The following is a 14,666-nucleotide window of genomic DNA, read 5'->3' on the forward strand; positions in this document are numbered from 1 at the left end:
TCACCTTAAGAGTCTTCCCTCCATCGGGAGTCTTCTCAGCCACTACTTTCCTGCAAGAAATTTTATGATTCCCATCGGCCTCTCTTGCGTTGCCGATGATTATCTCTTTGTCTTTGCCCTTATCGACTGTGTTTGGCCGAATTAGGACCCTCTTTCCCTCGAAGTCGATCATGTTCATCGGAAAGGGCTCCGTGTCTACCTGCATTTTCTGAAATTTCAATCGTCCTTCGTTAATGGCCAATTGAATCTGTCGACGGAATACATTACAATCATTAGTGGCATGAGAAAATGAATTATGCCACGTGCAGTATGCACGACGTTTTAGCTCGTCGGCGGATGGAACAGTGTGATTTATTTTAATGTTGCCATTTTTGAGTAATTCATCAAATATTTTATCACATTTACCAACATTAAATGTAAACTTAACTTCCTCTTGCCGTTTCTTTTGAACCGGCTGCAAGGAAGATCAAGCCGAAGATTTGGCCTGCTTTGGCCAAATCATTTCAGCAGCATATACCTCTGTTGATTCGTCGTCCGAGCTACTTTGGTCACATTCTACTATATGGACATTGTTACGAATGGTTTTGGCAGTCTCTTTGCTTCGGCTTTCACAGGCCAAAGCTCTCTAGTGTAATTGTGCTAGCGTGAAAAATTGGATGCCTTCTAATCTTTCTCTTAAATAGTACCGCAATCCATTGAAGGCTAATCCTGCTAGCTGCTTTTCTGCTAAGTGAATCTAAAAGCATCAGTTTCTTGTATCCCAGAATCTCCGGATGTAATCATTAACCGATTTGTCTTTCGCTTGTCGCAAGGCTACTAAATCTAATTCATAGTCACCGGAGAAAAAGTGATCATGGAATTTTTATTCTAAATCCCCCCATGACAAAATAGAATTAGGAGGTAAAGTGGCGTACCATGCGAACGTGGTTCCTGTTAAAGATAATGAAAATAAACGTACGCGGAATGCTTCTGTGTCGGCCAATTCTCCTAATTGTGCTAGAAACTGGCCTATGTGTTCGCGCGTGTTTTTTCCTTGGTCACCCGAAAATTTTGAGAATTCGGGTATCCTGGTTCCCTGTGGGTATGGGTGGTGATCAAATCGGTTGTCATAAGGTTTCCGATATGATTGCCCCCCAGGGACCATGCTTACTCCGAGCTTATCTCAGAATGCCCCAGCTATTTCTTCCCTTACTATATCGATGACAGCCGGTGCGAGACCACCGGCTCTCTAGTCAAACATAGGTGGGGTTAGCTGGATATTAGCGTGTTGTCTTCCCCCCCCCCATTGGTTTGAGCTATGTGGTGCATTGCCATTTGCGCTATATGGCTCATAGAATTGATCGTTCCTTTCCGGCCTTCTAGGCGGGGCCGGAAAGCTTTCCTGGGCTCGAGATTTTGTATTAATGGGCTGATGCATCGCATAGTGTGATGGGAAGTGTTGCTGGGACGGGTGAGGATTCAGGTAACAATCCTCCTCAAATAAGTCATGCGCGGACTGTCCGTACATTGGTCCGGACCGTCCGTGATTATATGCGGACCGTCCGTCGTTGTATGCGGATGGTCCAACTAGGTAGTTTAGATTATGTGTCATATGTTGTGGCTCGGGTGCATGTCTGGGTAACTCATTAAAAATGGGCCCGACTGTGGCTGGCCCGGACGGTCCGCGCTCACGGGCGGACGGTTCGGACATGTGCAGATCGGCTGATTTACGGTTGCTCAGGGTATGTGTCCATCGGCATCCCATAAAGGGGTTGTGACTGGTCGTGACAACCTATAGCCGATGCATTACGCGTGTTACCCCCTAATTCAACCTCGTGCGAAGGAAAATTTGCTATATTAGATTTATCAAATGCACGTACTAGTCTCCTATAATCGTTTTGCATACCCCCTATGATATTTTGCATTTGTTCATGCTGTTCATCTACATAATTCTTAAGAGATTATAGCTCGTTTGTATTACTTACATTGGGGATATCTGGTGTGGGTCGGAGCGAAGCCGGATCCATCGCCCGTTGTCAGACGACCTTATTGTTCCTGTCCACCTTGAAGTTGGCCAGAAACTTTGCTCTCGCCTCTTGAATCAGCTGCTCCTTATGCTCCTCGAACTGGAGCTGTTCGTCAGCCGACAAGGTTTCCCAAGTCGGCTCTATAATGTTGTTGGGGGAGACTTCAGAACTATCCCTTGAACCGGCCATTGAGGGCCGATTTGATGGGTAGATGTGTTGTCCCCAGCGGAGTCGCCAAAAAGTATGTTGACACCTTTTTAGGACGCCAATCACTCAACACAAACCAGCGACGGTGCTCTCTACATAGGGGCGGACGGTCCGCGGCCTAGCGCGAGGCTAGATTTTCTTGTCTGACGGCCGGACGGTCCGCGCGTGCACAGGGGCGGGGGAAGATCGCCGGCGGCGTCTGGATCTCGCTCCCGGGAGGGACCCCGTCGGGGAGGAGAGATTCTAGGAGTTGTCTAGGCTCGGGCAGGCCGACCTAGACTCCTCTAATCGACGTAGAGTCGAAGAGAAGCGGAGAATTTGGGGATCGAGAGGCTAAACTAGAACTAGACTAGAACTACTCCTAATTGTATAGGAAATAAATGCGAAATAGAAGTGTTATTGATTCGATTGATGATTACAAATCGGCCGTATACCTCTCTATCTATAGAGGGGGGCTGGACCATTTACAAACTAATTTCCGAGCAAATTCCATGAATCTAGCTAACAACCGTAGCACAAAACTCGGAACCCTAAACTGCTCTGCGCACGCACGGACCGTCCGACCTCAGGGCCGGACCGTTCGCCCTCTCAATTTGGTTCCCAACAGGTATGAACCCGTGTTTGCTACTGCTCCTAGGGTGGCCAAAGAAGGGGATCCGTTGGTGGATGAGTGGTGGTTGGCTGACAGGCAAGCTTATGCTGTATTACTTAAGCAAAAGTTGGCTTTTGCCGAGAACAGAATGAAAATATAGGCTGACAAGAAGAGGACTGATAAAGAATTCTAAGTTGGTGAATTTGTGTTAGTAAAACTTCAGCCATATGTGCAAACTACAGTTGTTAGTCGACCTTATCCTAAATTGGCTTTGAAATATTTTGGTCCTTTCAAGGTTCTTCAGAAGATTGATTGGTGGCTTACAAACTGGAACTTCCACCTTCCTCCCAAATTCACACAGCCATGTTTCACAACTCAAGGTTTTTACTCCTTATACTCCTGTGTATTCAGACTTGTCTCAGATTGTGGACTTGTCTGGAGTGGATGTGAAACCTATGAAGATACTAGAAAGGAGGTTGGTGCGTCGGGGCAATCATCTAGTTGTCCAAGTGAAGGTGATGTGGTCTCATTTTGCTGATGCAGTGACTACATGGGAGGACTATGATGTGCTCAAGACCTGGTTCTCTACTGCTTTTGATTGGGACAATCAAACTCCAGGCGAGGTGAAGATGTGAAGCCTAGGTAATGCATGTGCGTTGGGGATCTATGTGTGGGGATTAATGAGCTGTCAGTGAGCTGTTAGTAAGCTATTAGTTAACTGTCAGAAGGATTAGCTGTCAATGAGCTGGGATAAGGGCATGTTAATCGGCCTTGTAAGAGAGAATCACTCCTATAAATACTTATACTTGGTGATTGTGAAGAGAACAAAAATAATACAACCGAATACCAAATTCGAAGTTGACTTACCTATAACTAACTCAGCTGGTGAGGTCCTCGGCTCATCGCCCGCAGTGACCTCACTGTTGCTGGAAATCTCACGCCGGAGTGAAATCCCCTTCCCACGGCCAGGGGGTGATCACACAGAGCTGATCGGCAGCATGCAACAGCTTGGGGTAACGGCGACGCGCAGCAGCACGGGGGAACGTCGACATGCGAAGGGGCGAAGCTGCAGCCAACGTGGCGGTGCAGGTGAGCCCAAACCCTAATTCTAGATACCATATCGTTTTTGGGAGAAAAATATTGTGTGTGTTCTCCCTGCACACACACACATCTGGTTTATATTGACTATATGTAAAAAGGCCCTTAGAAAAGTTGTAAATACAACAACATCGGGCATGGACAAACAGAGAATTGTGATATGTTGTTTGATTTGTTGCCTAACTTGCTATAATTTACCTAACTTTTTTGGCTAAAGTTAGTTTTTCAATTTAGACAACTAACCTTAGACAAACTATGGCACCAATTTTCCTTTCATTCCATCGCATACATTGGAACCTTCGTCATACACATGTAGATTCATGATTGCACTGATTTTACATTCTAAAAGAAATGAACAACATAAAGCGTCGAATTTCAGTTCAATTCAAACTCCCACAACATAACGTACACTGAAAAGCCAAATACATACACTACTATTAAACTAGTACTATTACCAAAGGAATGGAACCATCAAGCATGGTCTCCAAGTATCCTTGTGCTTGCTGTAGGAGCGCGAATAGGACTTCTCTGAGAGGAAACCCTATTTCTATCCATGGGTCTCAGACATTTTGCAATGCCACTTGACAAAAGAACTGCGATCACAAGGTATACCACGACACCGAGCACTAGACCATACACATAGACTGAAGTCCTGAATTTTCTGCAGCTTCCAGCAGCAAAAGCAGTCATGAGGGCCAGCAGGTCCAGTATCATGATCAAGTGCAGTACTTCAAGTGGCACGGCCTTCTTCCGGGCAGATTTGTTCAACAGGAACATGACTACGACAATAGATGCCATGAACGAGATAGAGTTGAAGCAGAAGAATATTTCGTAGCGCCGAGGATTAATATCAAGGAGAACAGGATTGCCTGCCAAATGACCTTTGTTATCAGACCACAAGGCACCAGGTGGTTTCAGGCCAGGATTGCCTTCCACATGGCCTTCATTGTCGTCGGACCAGAAACCACCGGGTGGGTTGAGACCAGCTTGATACGTGATGGAGGCAGCTAAAACTGCAAGCAGCATCAAATACTTGTGCCTCTTCCGAACTTTTTTCTCGGGACGACCTGAGCTTTCTTTCTGTTTAGAAGTGTCTCCATGCCAGGCCTTGTCCGTCCCAAAAAGCAGCTGGAGCAGACGTTCTATAAACTGTCCAGTTGGTCCTCTGAGACTGTCTTGCGTACAGGAGAGAAGAAGCACTTGAATCACAAGAGCAATCAGAACTGCAACAGCAATGACGATGAGATAGATAGATTCTCTTGCTTTCCTAGAGCTTCCTGCAGAGTAGGCAATCAAGAGGCTCACCAAGCCCACCACCAAACACACTCTTAGCGCATAGGACTTGATACCATGCTCGCAGGATTCCTTGTTCACAAGCAGTATTGTGATAACTACAGATGCCACGAATGAGAGTGAGTTTGAGTAGTAGAAAACATCATAGCGCTTGGAATTGTTGTGCTGAAGGATTGGGTCTCCTGGTTTACCACTGGCTGAGCTATCATCAGACCATACACCTCCTGGAGGGTTGATGCCAGCTTGGTACGTGACTGTTGCAGCTAGAACAGCAAGCATCAACAGTAGATTGCGCCTCCGCTCCCAGGTCTTGTCATCGGCATCACTCCTCTGGCTTTGCCCAGCCTCACAATCACTACCATTACCATCAATTCCCCGGTTCCGAAACGAAGCCTTTGTCCATATGTATCTGCAGGAGAAATTCTCAATCTTCTGTGCCACGACCTTCTTGCACCCTTCAGGGATTACATGTGTTGCTATCAGAACATGAACAGCAACATAAACCAGCACAAGGCATACCAACAGCCATATGTATATGGAGCTCTTCGTCCCCCTACTACTCCCCATAATGTAAGACCCTGTTAGAGCAAGAAGATCAACTATCATAGCCATCTGCAGCGCATATCGTTTTATGCCCTTGTAGCTCATCCTCCGGTTCAGGAGCATGATGATCATGACAAGGGATGCCACAAAGGCGATGGCGTTTAAATAGAAGAATGCAATATAGCGTCGATGGCGAGTATCCTCAAGGATGGGATCACCCGGTAAATGATAGGGACGATGATGGGTGCTCTTAGGTGAATTGTTGGTACCTCTTTGTGTCCAGAAACCACCTGGTGGATTTAAACCTGATTGATACGCCAGGGATACTGCAAGAATGGCTAGAAGAAGGAGGTATGTCCGGGACTTCTTCAGATGTTCATCAGTTGGATTGGCACCAGCATTTACATCACCGTCGTCTTGTCTGGGAGTTACTTCATACATGCCAACGTTGCCATTTTCAACAGGTCTGGCCACATTATTGGTTCTGAAACTCTCAATCTCATTGGCTTGCAAATGCTGCTCCGAAGCTTCTTTCTCTTCCTTGAAACTGTTGGTGGCTCCATTATGGTTATTGGGTGCAATGTCGGACAAGCACTCCACGGTTGTGGATTCTTGATCTTCAGTAGAAAAAGTTTGCCTGATCAAATTTTGAACTACATGGTTATCTACCGATTGATGCTCATGATTGGACATACCAGCCACAGTAGTGGGAGTTTTAAGACCATCCACCAAGGAAGATTGTTGTTCCTCCATATTTGCATCTTGTATGTTTTCTGCAGGGTTGAGAGTCAGAGTTAGACATATTGGTATTAGCATTTGTACCTCACTAAAATATCATAAAAGGATCACCTGTTTCAGTTTCAGTCATAGCCTCGTTTGCAGCTGAATTTGGGTCTGTAGACTGACTTCCCAGCTTGCACATGACACTGCTGCTATTTTCTGCTTGCTTCTCATTTACAGATGCATGCTCTGAGATGGACACAACCTCAATGTTTGTAGGTTGTTGTTTGCCTGGACTCTGCTGCTCCCCAGGGCATTCACCCTCTTCAATATCTGGAGCTAGCTGATGGTATGGAAGCTGGTATTCTGGCACTCTAGCAGTTTCTGCTTCTGCTTCACCTTTTATGCTCTCTTCAGTTTGCTGATGACTTGCAATAGAATTCTCTCCCTCCGGATTTCTTGATCTCTTTCTGCCATGGTTCGACGAAAAGACCCGGCCAAATCTGTCGATGCACCTCATAATATCTGGCTTGATCTTCTTCCCAAACCACTCTGCTACAGATCTGTTAACAAAGATCCCAGCTAAAACTGCAAAGCAGATCCATACTAGAACAGCCACTAAAACAGCAGAGACAGATGTGACCACACTCCTACAGCTTCCTGCAGCATATGCTCCAACAAGGCCCAATATGTCGACAACAACACACACGGTCACCGCTCTGGATCTGATGCCATGCCGACTCAGTTCTGGGCTTAGAAGCAGTATGATTGTGACCAAAGACGCAACGAAGGAAGTCGAGTTGCAAACAACAAAAGTATTATATCGAGGAAGGTTTCCAGAGCGAAGCATAGATGTAGCTGGAGTTTTGTTCTCATCATTTTCAGCCCAAAAACCACCCGGTGGACTCAACCCTGCTTGGTATGCCACAGTTGCAGCGAAAGTCACAAGCACCAGAGTGAACTTGCGAGCTTCCTCTAGATCTTTCTCGTGAGAGCTGTTCTTTTCACTCCTGTGAACACCACACCGGGATAGGATCCAGCGCTCCACAGACCGCGCCACATCTTTCAGCCGTTTTGGAACAAATCTTTTCTCGGACACAAATCTTGGAACAACTTTCATGAACACTAGGATGTGGATCATAATATATGTGAAAACAGAGAGCACCAGAACCCAGATGTAGATGGAGGACTTCACTGCCCTGCAGCTTCCAGCAGCATAGGCCCCCATCAGGCTGAACAGGTCCAGAACCATGGTGAGTTGCATTGAGCGGAGCCATAGCCTCTGCCTTGCCACGTTTTTACTCAGAAGCAAGATGATGAGGACAAGAGACGCTGCAAAGGCTGTTGCATTGCAGTAGAAGAATACCTCGTGCCGTGGGAAGAAGAGAGCCCGGAGGACAGGGTCACCCGCTTCATGTCCAGATTGCCCTTGTGTGTTCTTCGACCAGAACCCTCCAGGTGGGGTCAATCCAGCATTGTATGTAACACCAACAGCTAAGATGCCAAGAAGCAGCAGGTACTTCCGCAGTCTCCACAGGAGCTCAATGTCTGCGGTGAAGCTGGAGCTGGATACATGGCTAGGGGCTAACAAGTACCTGGTGGATGGAGTATCAATGGATTCTTGGCTGGTGCTGCCGGTGACGACGATGGGAAGCTCCACTGTGGTGCCGTCTTCACTGTGATTGCTGCCTGCTTCCGGAGTGGCAGCGGTGCTGGCCATGTGGCTGCTTGCTCTCCAACAATGGTTGCTCACCTCAGCCTCGCAGGTGAAACTGCCCTCTCCAACTATACATCGGAAGAAAAGAGAGCAAGGGGTTTAGGCTTTAGAGAAGATGTATCTGGAATGAAGAGAAATCCAAGGATGGATCTGGATAAAAATAGTGGTGTATGAAACTGGCAGCTGCCAAAGAAGGAAGACGAAGACTTGGGTGAGGTCAATGCCCCAAGCGAAGATCGCAAGCTGAACACCCTTTGAAAGGCTAAAACAATATTTATTTCAAGAAAAGAAAGGCTAAATGACCCCACACAGACACAGACGACAACATCCAAATCAATTATTAGCGCATGGGCATGCGTGTATGACATTTCAACGAAGTGTGAATGACTTGTGGGCTTGTGGTGGCTAGGTGGGACCTCGTCAACACTGTTAGTCAACAGTCAACACAGACTGGAGCTGAAGGACAAGGACAGTAAAGTGCATGCAGAGTCTTTTTTTTTTCCTCTCCCACGGAAAACTTTCTTTACGGTGCTTGAGCTTTCTTAACAGCAGATCGCGCCTAGCTCTCCCAACAAGGTTGAGAGTTGTTGGAAATGGGGATTTTTTTTAATCCTGCGGAAAATCCAAGATTGAGATGTTAGAGATAGTAGCAGGATTTAGGGCAGATTTTTGTATCTTATTTAAGCCACACGCCTTAAACCGTAGTAGAAATGGATATGTACAAGTTTTGGAGCAAGTTTTTCTATTTCATTTAAGCGACACCATAAACCTAATAAGGATTAGATGCATATAGAAGTAGCTAAAAAAACTTTATTATATGTTAAAGTAGATGCTAATCTAGGTGCCAAAGAAAGATAAGAAAATCAATCGCAACATAAGACATACTCTATCATGGAATGTATTGAATGAATCATGAGCAATCAGCATGATAGATGAGGGTATCTCATTCTCAGGCCGGAGAACACACCCAGTAGACCCCACCTCGATGCCCACGTTGTGTGAAACTAAGCTATCAGGTGATGCTCGTGGCATTTTTAGAAGCCCTATGCAAGCTGTGTCCACCAATAATGGGTAAGCTGTAATAACCTTCTTTAATCACGACTTGGTTGGCATCCCAGATTGTTAATCACTTGACAGTGGAGCTATCTCGAGCATCGTAAAGAATAGCAACCCCAGTCAGTACTCAGTAGTTAGGGTTTAGGGTTAATCACTTGACAGTTGGCATCCCAGAATTTTTAATACCTGAAGGAGGCAACGGTTTAGGGTAGGTGGGAAGCGCCGAAACGAAACCTGTGCACAGCAACAGCCATCAGTTCACACCACCTCGCAATGCACCGAGCTGCTGTCTGTTCGCACACTTGTGTCTCTGTGTGTCGAGCATCATACACAGGACGCAGGGGCCGACGACGGGTCATAGACATCTGAATTATATGATATTTTAAATATTTTCAAATGAATTCCTTAGTTATGTGGTTGAGCATATTACGAAAAACAAGAAAATGAATTCCTTAGTTAGTTTATTAGAGCCTCCGATAGGGGGCTGGTGCCTGGCAGTGGCATCCTGACGGCTACCTGGCGTCACGGTAAGACACGATAGAATTTCTAAACATTACATCTAGATTTAGACATCCCTAATCGATCCGATTTCCAATGAATAGAGACATATATAGCAGCGTTTTCCAACGAATAGCATACACAAAACACACACATTTTCAGAGACCAATATAGGCATTGAACATCGCCAAACCCTTCCGTATGGGCATGTGTGCGACTAGATCCACTTAAAAATTAAAAAAATCTTTAATTATTTCCTAAAATGTCAGTCTATAAAAATCGCTTGCCAAAGCTTCAACATATGGACCGTATTGATGTCCCATCAGCTTTTATTCTGAATCTCGTAGGGCATAATGTGCTTGTTTGGTTCAGCTTTTTTCTGACCAGCTTTTTTGAAAATCTGGCTGTGAGGAGAATCTGGCTGAGGGGAGAATCTGAGTATCATTACGATTACATGTGGAGGAAGATAAAGTTGTTCATAGGGCTCAGGATCTAGAAAGTGACGGATTCCTACTATTACAACGACTCAACCGATTATGTGTTTATGTTGATTTTGAATGGTTTTTGCCCCAACGAATTTTATAGAAGCTGGCTGAAAAGCTGAGCGTTTGGCAGTCTGCAGCAGCTTTTGGTGGCCAGAAGCTGCAAGAAGCCGAAACAAACAGGACCAATGTAGGTTCAAACAAAAGGAAACCAAGATCAAAATATTCTTTTTACCAGCAATGTAAAAGAGCAAAAGAGCGGGGCATAACAGAACAAGCATCTTCAGTGTCGCATCTTTTGCAATTAATCTTGTCATTTTGTAACTGCATATACATAACCTTCAGTCACGCTACTAAAAGGTAAAGTCAACTAATGCATTGCAACTTATGTTTATTTTGGATAATGACCCACTTAAATATGGCATGATTCCATATAAGCCATCATTTTGTAACTGGTTGCAATATATGCATAATTGTACAATTAGCCTTTAGATCATGCTACCTACTTCTTGAAGGTAACTGATGAATACAATATTTTTCATGACGAATAATTTCTAACTGATGTCGATATTTATACCTTTGGTTTATTTGCGTAAAAAATATTAATGTTTCATTACACATGTACCCTCATATATAACATCTTTTTATATAAGTTTATATAGCTATACAGAAACGAGGCGCGCGCTATACACCAGTTTTATATACTATGTGTTCTTTTTTATTTACATTATCTTTATTTAATATATATATATATATATATATTGTTATTCATGTATTAGGTTCCTATTTTTATATGTAAAATATTTGGCAAAAGAATAAAGATATTAGTTTACAATGACGTTTTTTTATATGAAATCTATCTTTACATTATGTTGTCATATGTAACTTTTGAATTATATTCTTTTCGGTGTGTGCTTTTGTTACAAGTCTGTCTAGGCTTTAGCCAATCCTGCTTCCATCACTAACAATACATATTATTAGAGGAGCCTCATCAGGAGCGTGATATGTTCATGACATGCACTACAGTAAAACGATTCACATCCGACGACCACTTAATCTCCGACGGCTTCCTACGCCAATCCTGCTTCCCTTGAGTTTCGTGCCATTTTCGAAAGGAACAGGGAAAACCGTGGTACTAAGTCGTTCCACAACTACAACGGCGATGGACATGTGCGCTTGGCTAAGCGAATGGTATGTCATAGTATGTTGTAACTTTGAATTATATAGAAATGTGTTATTCTAACTTGTTTGTACAGGAAGTCAAATCCGGTCGTACGCCCTGTGGAGGTGTATATGCAAGGGCATAGGGGTTTTGATCCTCAGAATCCTGATGTTTTATGCACTCAGACAGCCACCGACTGTCTAGTGAGTTTTTGGTACTCTATTATGTGTTTGTGCATCAACTTGATGATGCACTTATATTTGGTATGTTTGTCTCCAGGCTTCGTATGGGCAGGAGATGGTTTAGCGCTGTGGGGGATAGATATCCCCTGGGTCCACTAAAGAAGTAAAAGGCCTCACGAAAGGCCCAAGGGCCCAATAATTCGTAAGGTCATTCTTTCGTGGGCCTAGGGAAAGACAACCAACAAAGAAAAGAAGACGTGAGACTGATTAGTGCAAACCCAGACGGCCCACAACGTCGAACGAATGAATCGCAACAGAGACCCGACTTTCCCGCGCTGAAGCCCCCATGCAACGGAGCTATGCGAGGATAAGTCGGCGAGGATTGCGTAGGGATAAACTCAAGAGGTTCACTATCTTTTAGCTACTTGTTGTTATCATATCACATGTACTGCCCCACGGTCGAGTATATAAGGCCTAGGGGGCACCCCTTCAGAACGATCGACCCTGTTCTACTTAGCCACCCACATAAACTCTCTGCGCCCTCTATCCAGAGAACCCTCTTGTAACCACGCTCATATACTCACCAGGACGTAGGGTGTTACGCACTTCTAAGCGGCCCGAACCTGCAAATCTTGTCCATTGTCCCTCGTGCGACCGGCACGAACCATTTTGCTACAGTCGTTGACACCGTCCTACTCCTAAAAACACCTTGAGGGGCAACCCCGGGTGTGCGGTCGGACCCAAAACACCGACAGCTGGCGCGCCAGGTAGGGGGTGTGTCGACGATCCAAGCTAGCTCAATGGCCGTCACCTTCCACAGCAAGATCGTCGTGCGTCCCAGATCTGTATTCTGCTTCGGGACAATCTCATCCGTAGCGGACGAAGAGGGAATTCTACACCGCCTCGCAGATCTGCCGGAACAGAAGTCTCCTCCAACAAACTCCGAAAATGCTGGAAAGACGCTACCTCCGGCTCTTCGGAAAAAGATCGTCTCCGGGGAGGCTGGAGCTAGAAGCTCGCTGACCCGGAAGACTCCGCTGTCTACTTCCCCGACGAAAGAATGGACACGGGTCGTGAGAAAGAAGGAGACCAGGGAGAGGCAGGTTGTTCTTCCCGTTCCTCCGGCCTCAAAGGAGAACGGAAAGAAAGTCGCCGCGACAGCAGTACCGTTCTACCCCGACGTCCTCTTCATCGGGAGAGCAGAGTCGCCCGCCGTCTCTGACGATGAACCGACCGCACCTGGAGAAGAACCGCCTCAGCGAGAGTCCCGCCGACGAAGGAACCGACGCATGAACGTTCGACGACATCACGCAGCTGGAGAACGGGATCCGGAGCAGCCTGTCTCGCGAGACGAGGTCTCAGAGATAGGAGAAACTCCGGAAGAACGCGTCTTCAGGGAACGAAGGAACTCCCGACGACGTGATCGCCGTCGGACTCAGGAGCAAGCCGAGCAAGATGCAAGGCAACGACGCGAGAATCCGCTCTTCGGGCGCAACTTGAACCCCGACTTCGCCCGAGCTATGAACACGCCGAGCGAAGTCGGAGGCGTTCTAGCTCGGATAGCTGACAGACTTCCTCGGACTCCCGACGCCGAGGGATACCGACGCCTGTTCACTCAGGCAGCCAACCATCTTCTACCGCTCGCTCACCCGCCGAACGATTTGCGACACGCCATCAACAGTCGCCGAGACGCGCGAAGCTCTATCAATGCTTCACGCGAACGGCGGCACGAGAACGAAATTCGCCGTCGGGAGGAGTATGACCGAGATCATGGCTTCCCGACTCAAAGCCAGGCCACCCGAACTGAGTCGGCGACAGCTTCAACTGGTGGTACCACCCGGGGACGGTCGAGGAACCACCACCGCCACTCCCCTCCCCGGGACAGACGTCATCCCCGACGACAGGAGGACACGTGCGGAGTATCCGCCCTTACTCCGCGCCTTAGGGCCATCCAATGGCCTCCCAACTTCAAGGTATCCAATGTCGACAAATATGAACCTAAGCAGGATCCAGGGGGTTGGTTAGCCGTCTACACCACCGCTGCTCGGGCTGCCGGGGCATCCGAAGACGTCATGACTGCGTATCTGCCCATCGTCCTCGGGCAAGACGCGCTGCAGTGGCTACGACATCTACCCCGACACTGCATCGACGACTGGGGAGACTTCAGTCGACGTTTCACCGCCAACTTCCAGTCTCTCTCCGACAAGCCAGCGCAACCATGGGACCTCAAATCCATCAAGCGCCGGGGGGATGAGACTCTCCGGTCATACCTTAAAAGGTTCCAGACCATGAGAAACCGCATCCCCGAGGTCACGGAGGCGGCCGTGATCGAGGACTTCTACAGAGGATCTAACGACTCAGCTTTCGTCCGAGCCATACTACAAAAGGCGCCGACTACCTCCGAGGAGCTGTTCCGGGAAGCCGACCTCTATATCACCGCCGACGAGCGGGCCCAGGATCTCATCGGAGGAGCAAAGCCCGCACCGGCAGCACCACGACGCGACGCGAACCAGCCACCCGACAAACGCTGGGAGAAGAGGCCTCGTGAAGAGGTACACGCCGCCGGACCACCCGCCTCTCACGCCCGAGGAGGACCTCGTGGAGGCGAGCGTACACTGGACGACATCCTCGACGCCCAGTGCCCGTACCACAAGGACATGCGCCATACTCTACGTAACTGTCGGGACTTCAAGCACTCCGTCGGACATGGTCGACCCTTCCAACCCCTACCGCCTCCTCCGCCGAGGGGAGGACCAGGTGAACCACAACAGCCCCATCAGCCGGAGGAGGGGGGGAGGAGGAGCTTTCCCGCGCGTTGACAGGGAGGTCAACGTCATCTTCGGCGGACATGGGTCGCAGGAGAACAAAAGACAACAAAAGCTCAACGACCGCCAGATACTGGTGGCGACCACCGGCCCTCCCGCCCCGTACCGGTGGTCGGAGCACCCAATCACTTTCACTCGGGAGGATCAATGGCTCAACTTTGACCATCCAGGCAAATACCCGCTCCTCGTCGATCCGGTGATCCGAGAGAGCCGGGTAAAGAAGGTGCTAGTGGACGGGGGGAGCAGCATCAACGTCACCTTCCCCCGTACGCTCCAAGGCTTGGG

The 14,666-nt window shown here is 47.4% G+C and overlaps 1 protein-coding gene across 1 annotated transcript; it reads right to left on the bottom strand.

Annotated features, from left to right (window-relative positions):
• Nucleotides 1-4,256: 4,256 nt before the first annotated feature.
• LOC100381858 (uncharacterized) lies at nucleotides 4,257-8,410 on the bottom strand. Its single transcript, NM_001361548.1, has 3 exons — nucleotides 6,589-8,410; nucleotides 6,435-6,512; nucleotides 4,257-6,356 (listed from the first exon to the last, which is right to left on the bottom strand). Exons 1-3 carry the CDS (start codon nucleotides 8,177-8,179, stop codon nucleotides 4,375-4,377), a joined length of 3,651 nt encoding a protein of 1,216 aa, NP_001348477.1. The 5' UTR covers nucleotides 8,180-8,410; the 3' UTR covers nucleotides 4,257-4,374.
• Between the last annotated feature and the right edge of the window lie 6,256 nt (nucleotides 8,411-14,666).

Source organism: Zea mays, chromosome 6 (assembly GCF_902167145.1).
Source record: "Zea mays cultivar B73 chromosome 6, Zm-B73-REFERENCE-NAM-5.0, whole genome shotgun sequence".
Taxonomy (NCBI): Eukaryota; Viridiplantae; Streptophyta; class Magnoliopsida; order Poales; family Poaceae; genus Zea; species Zea mays.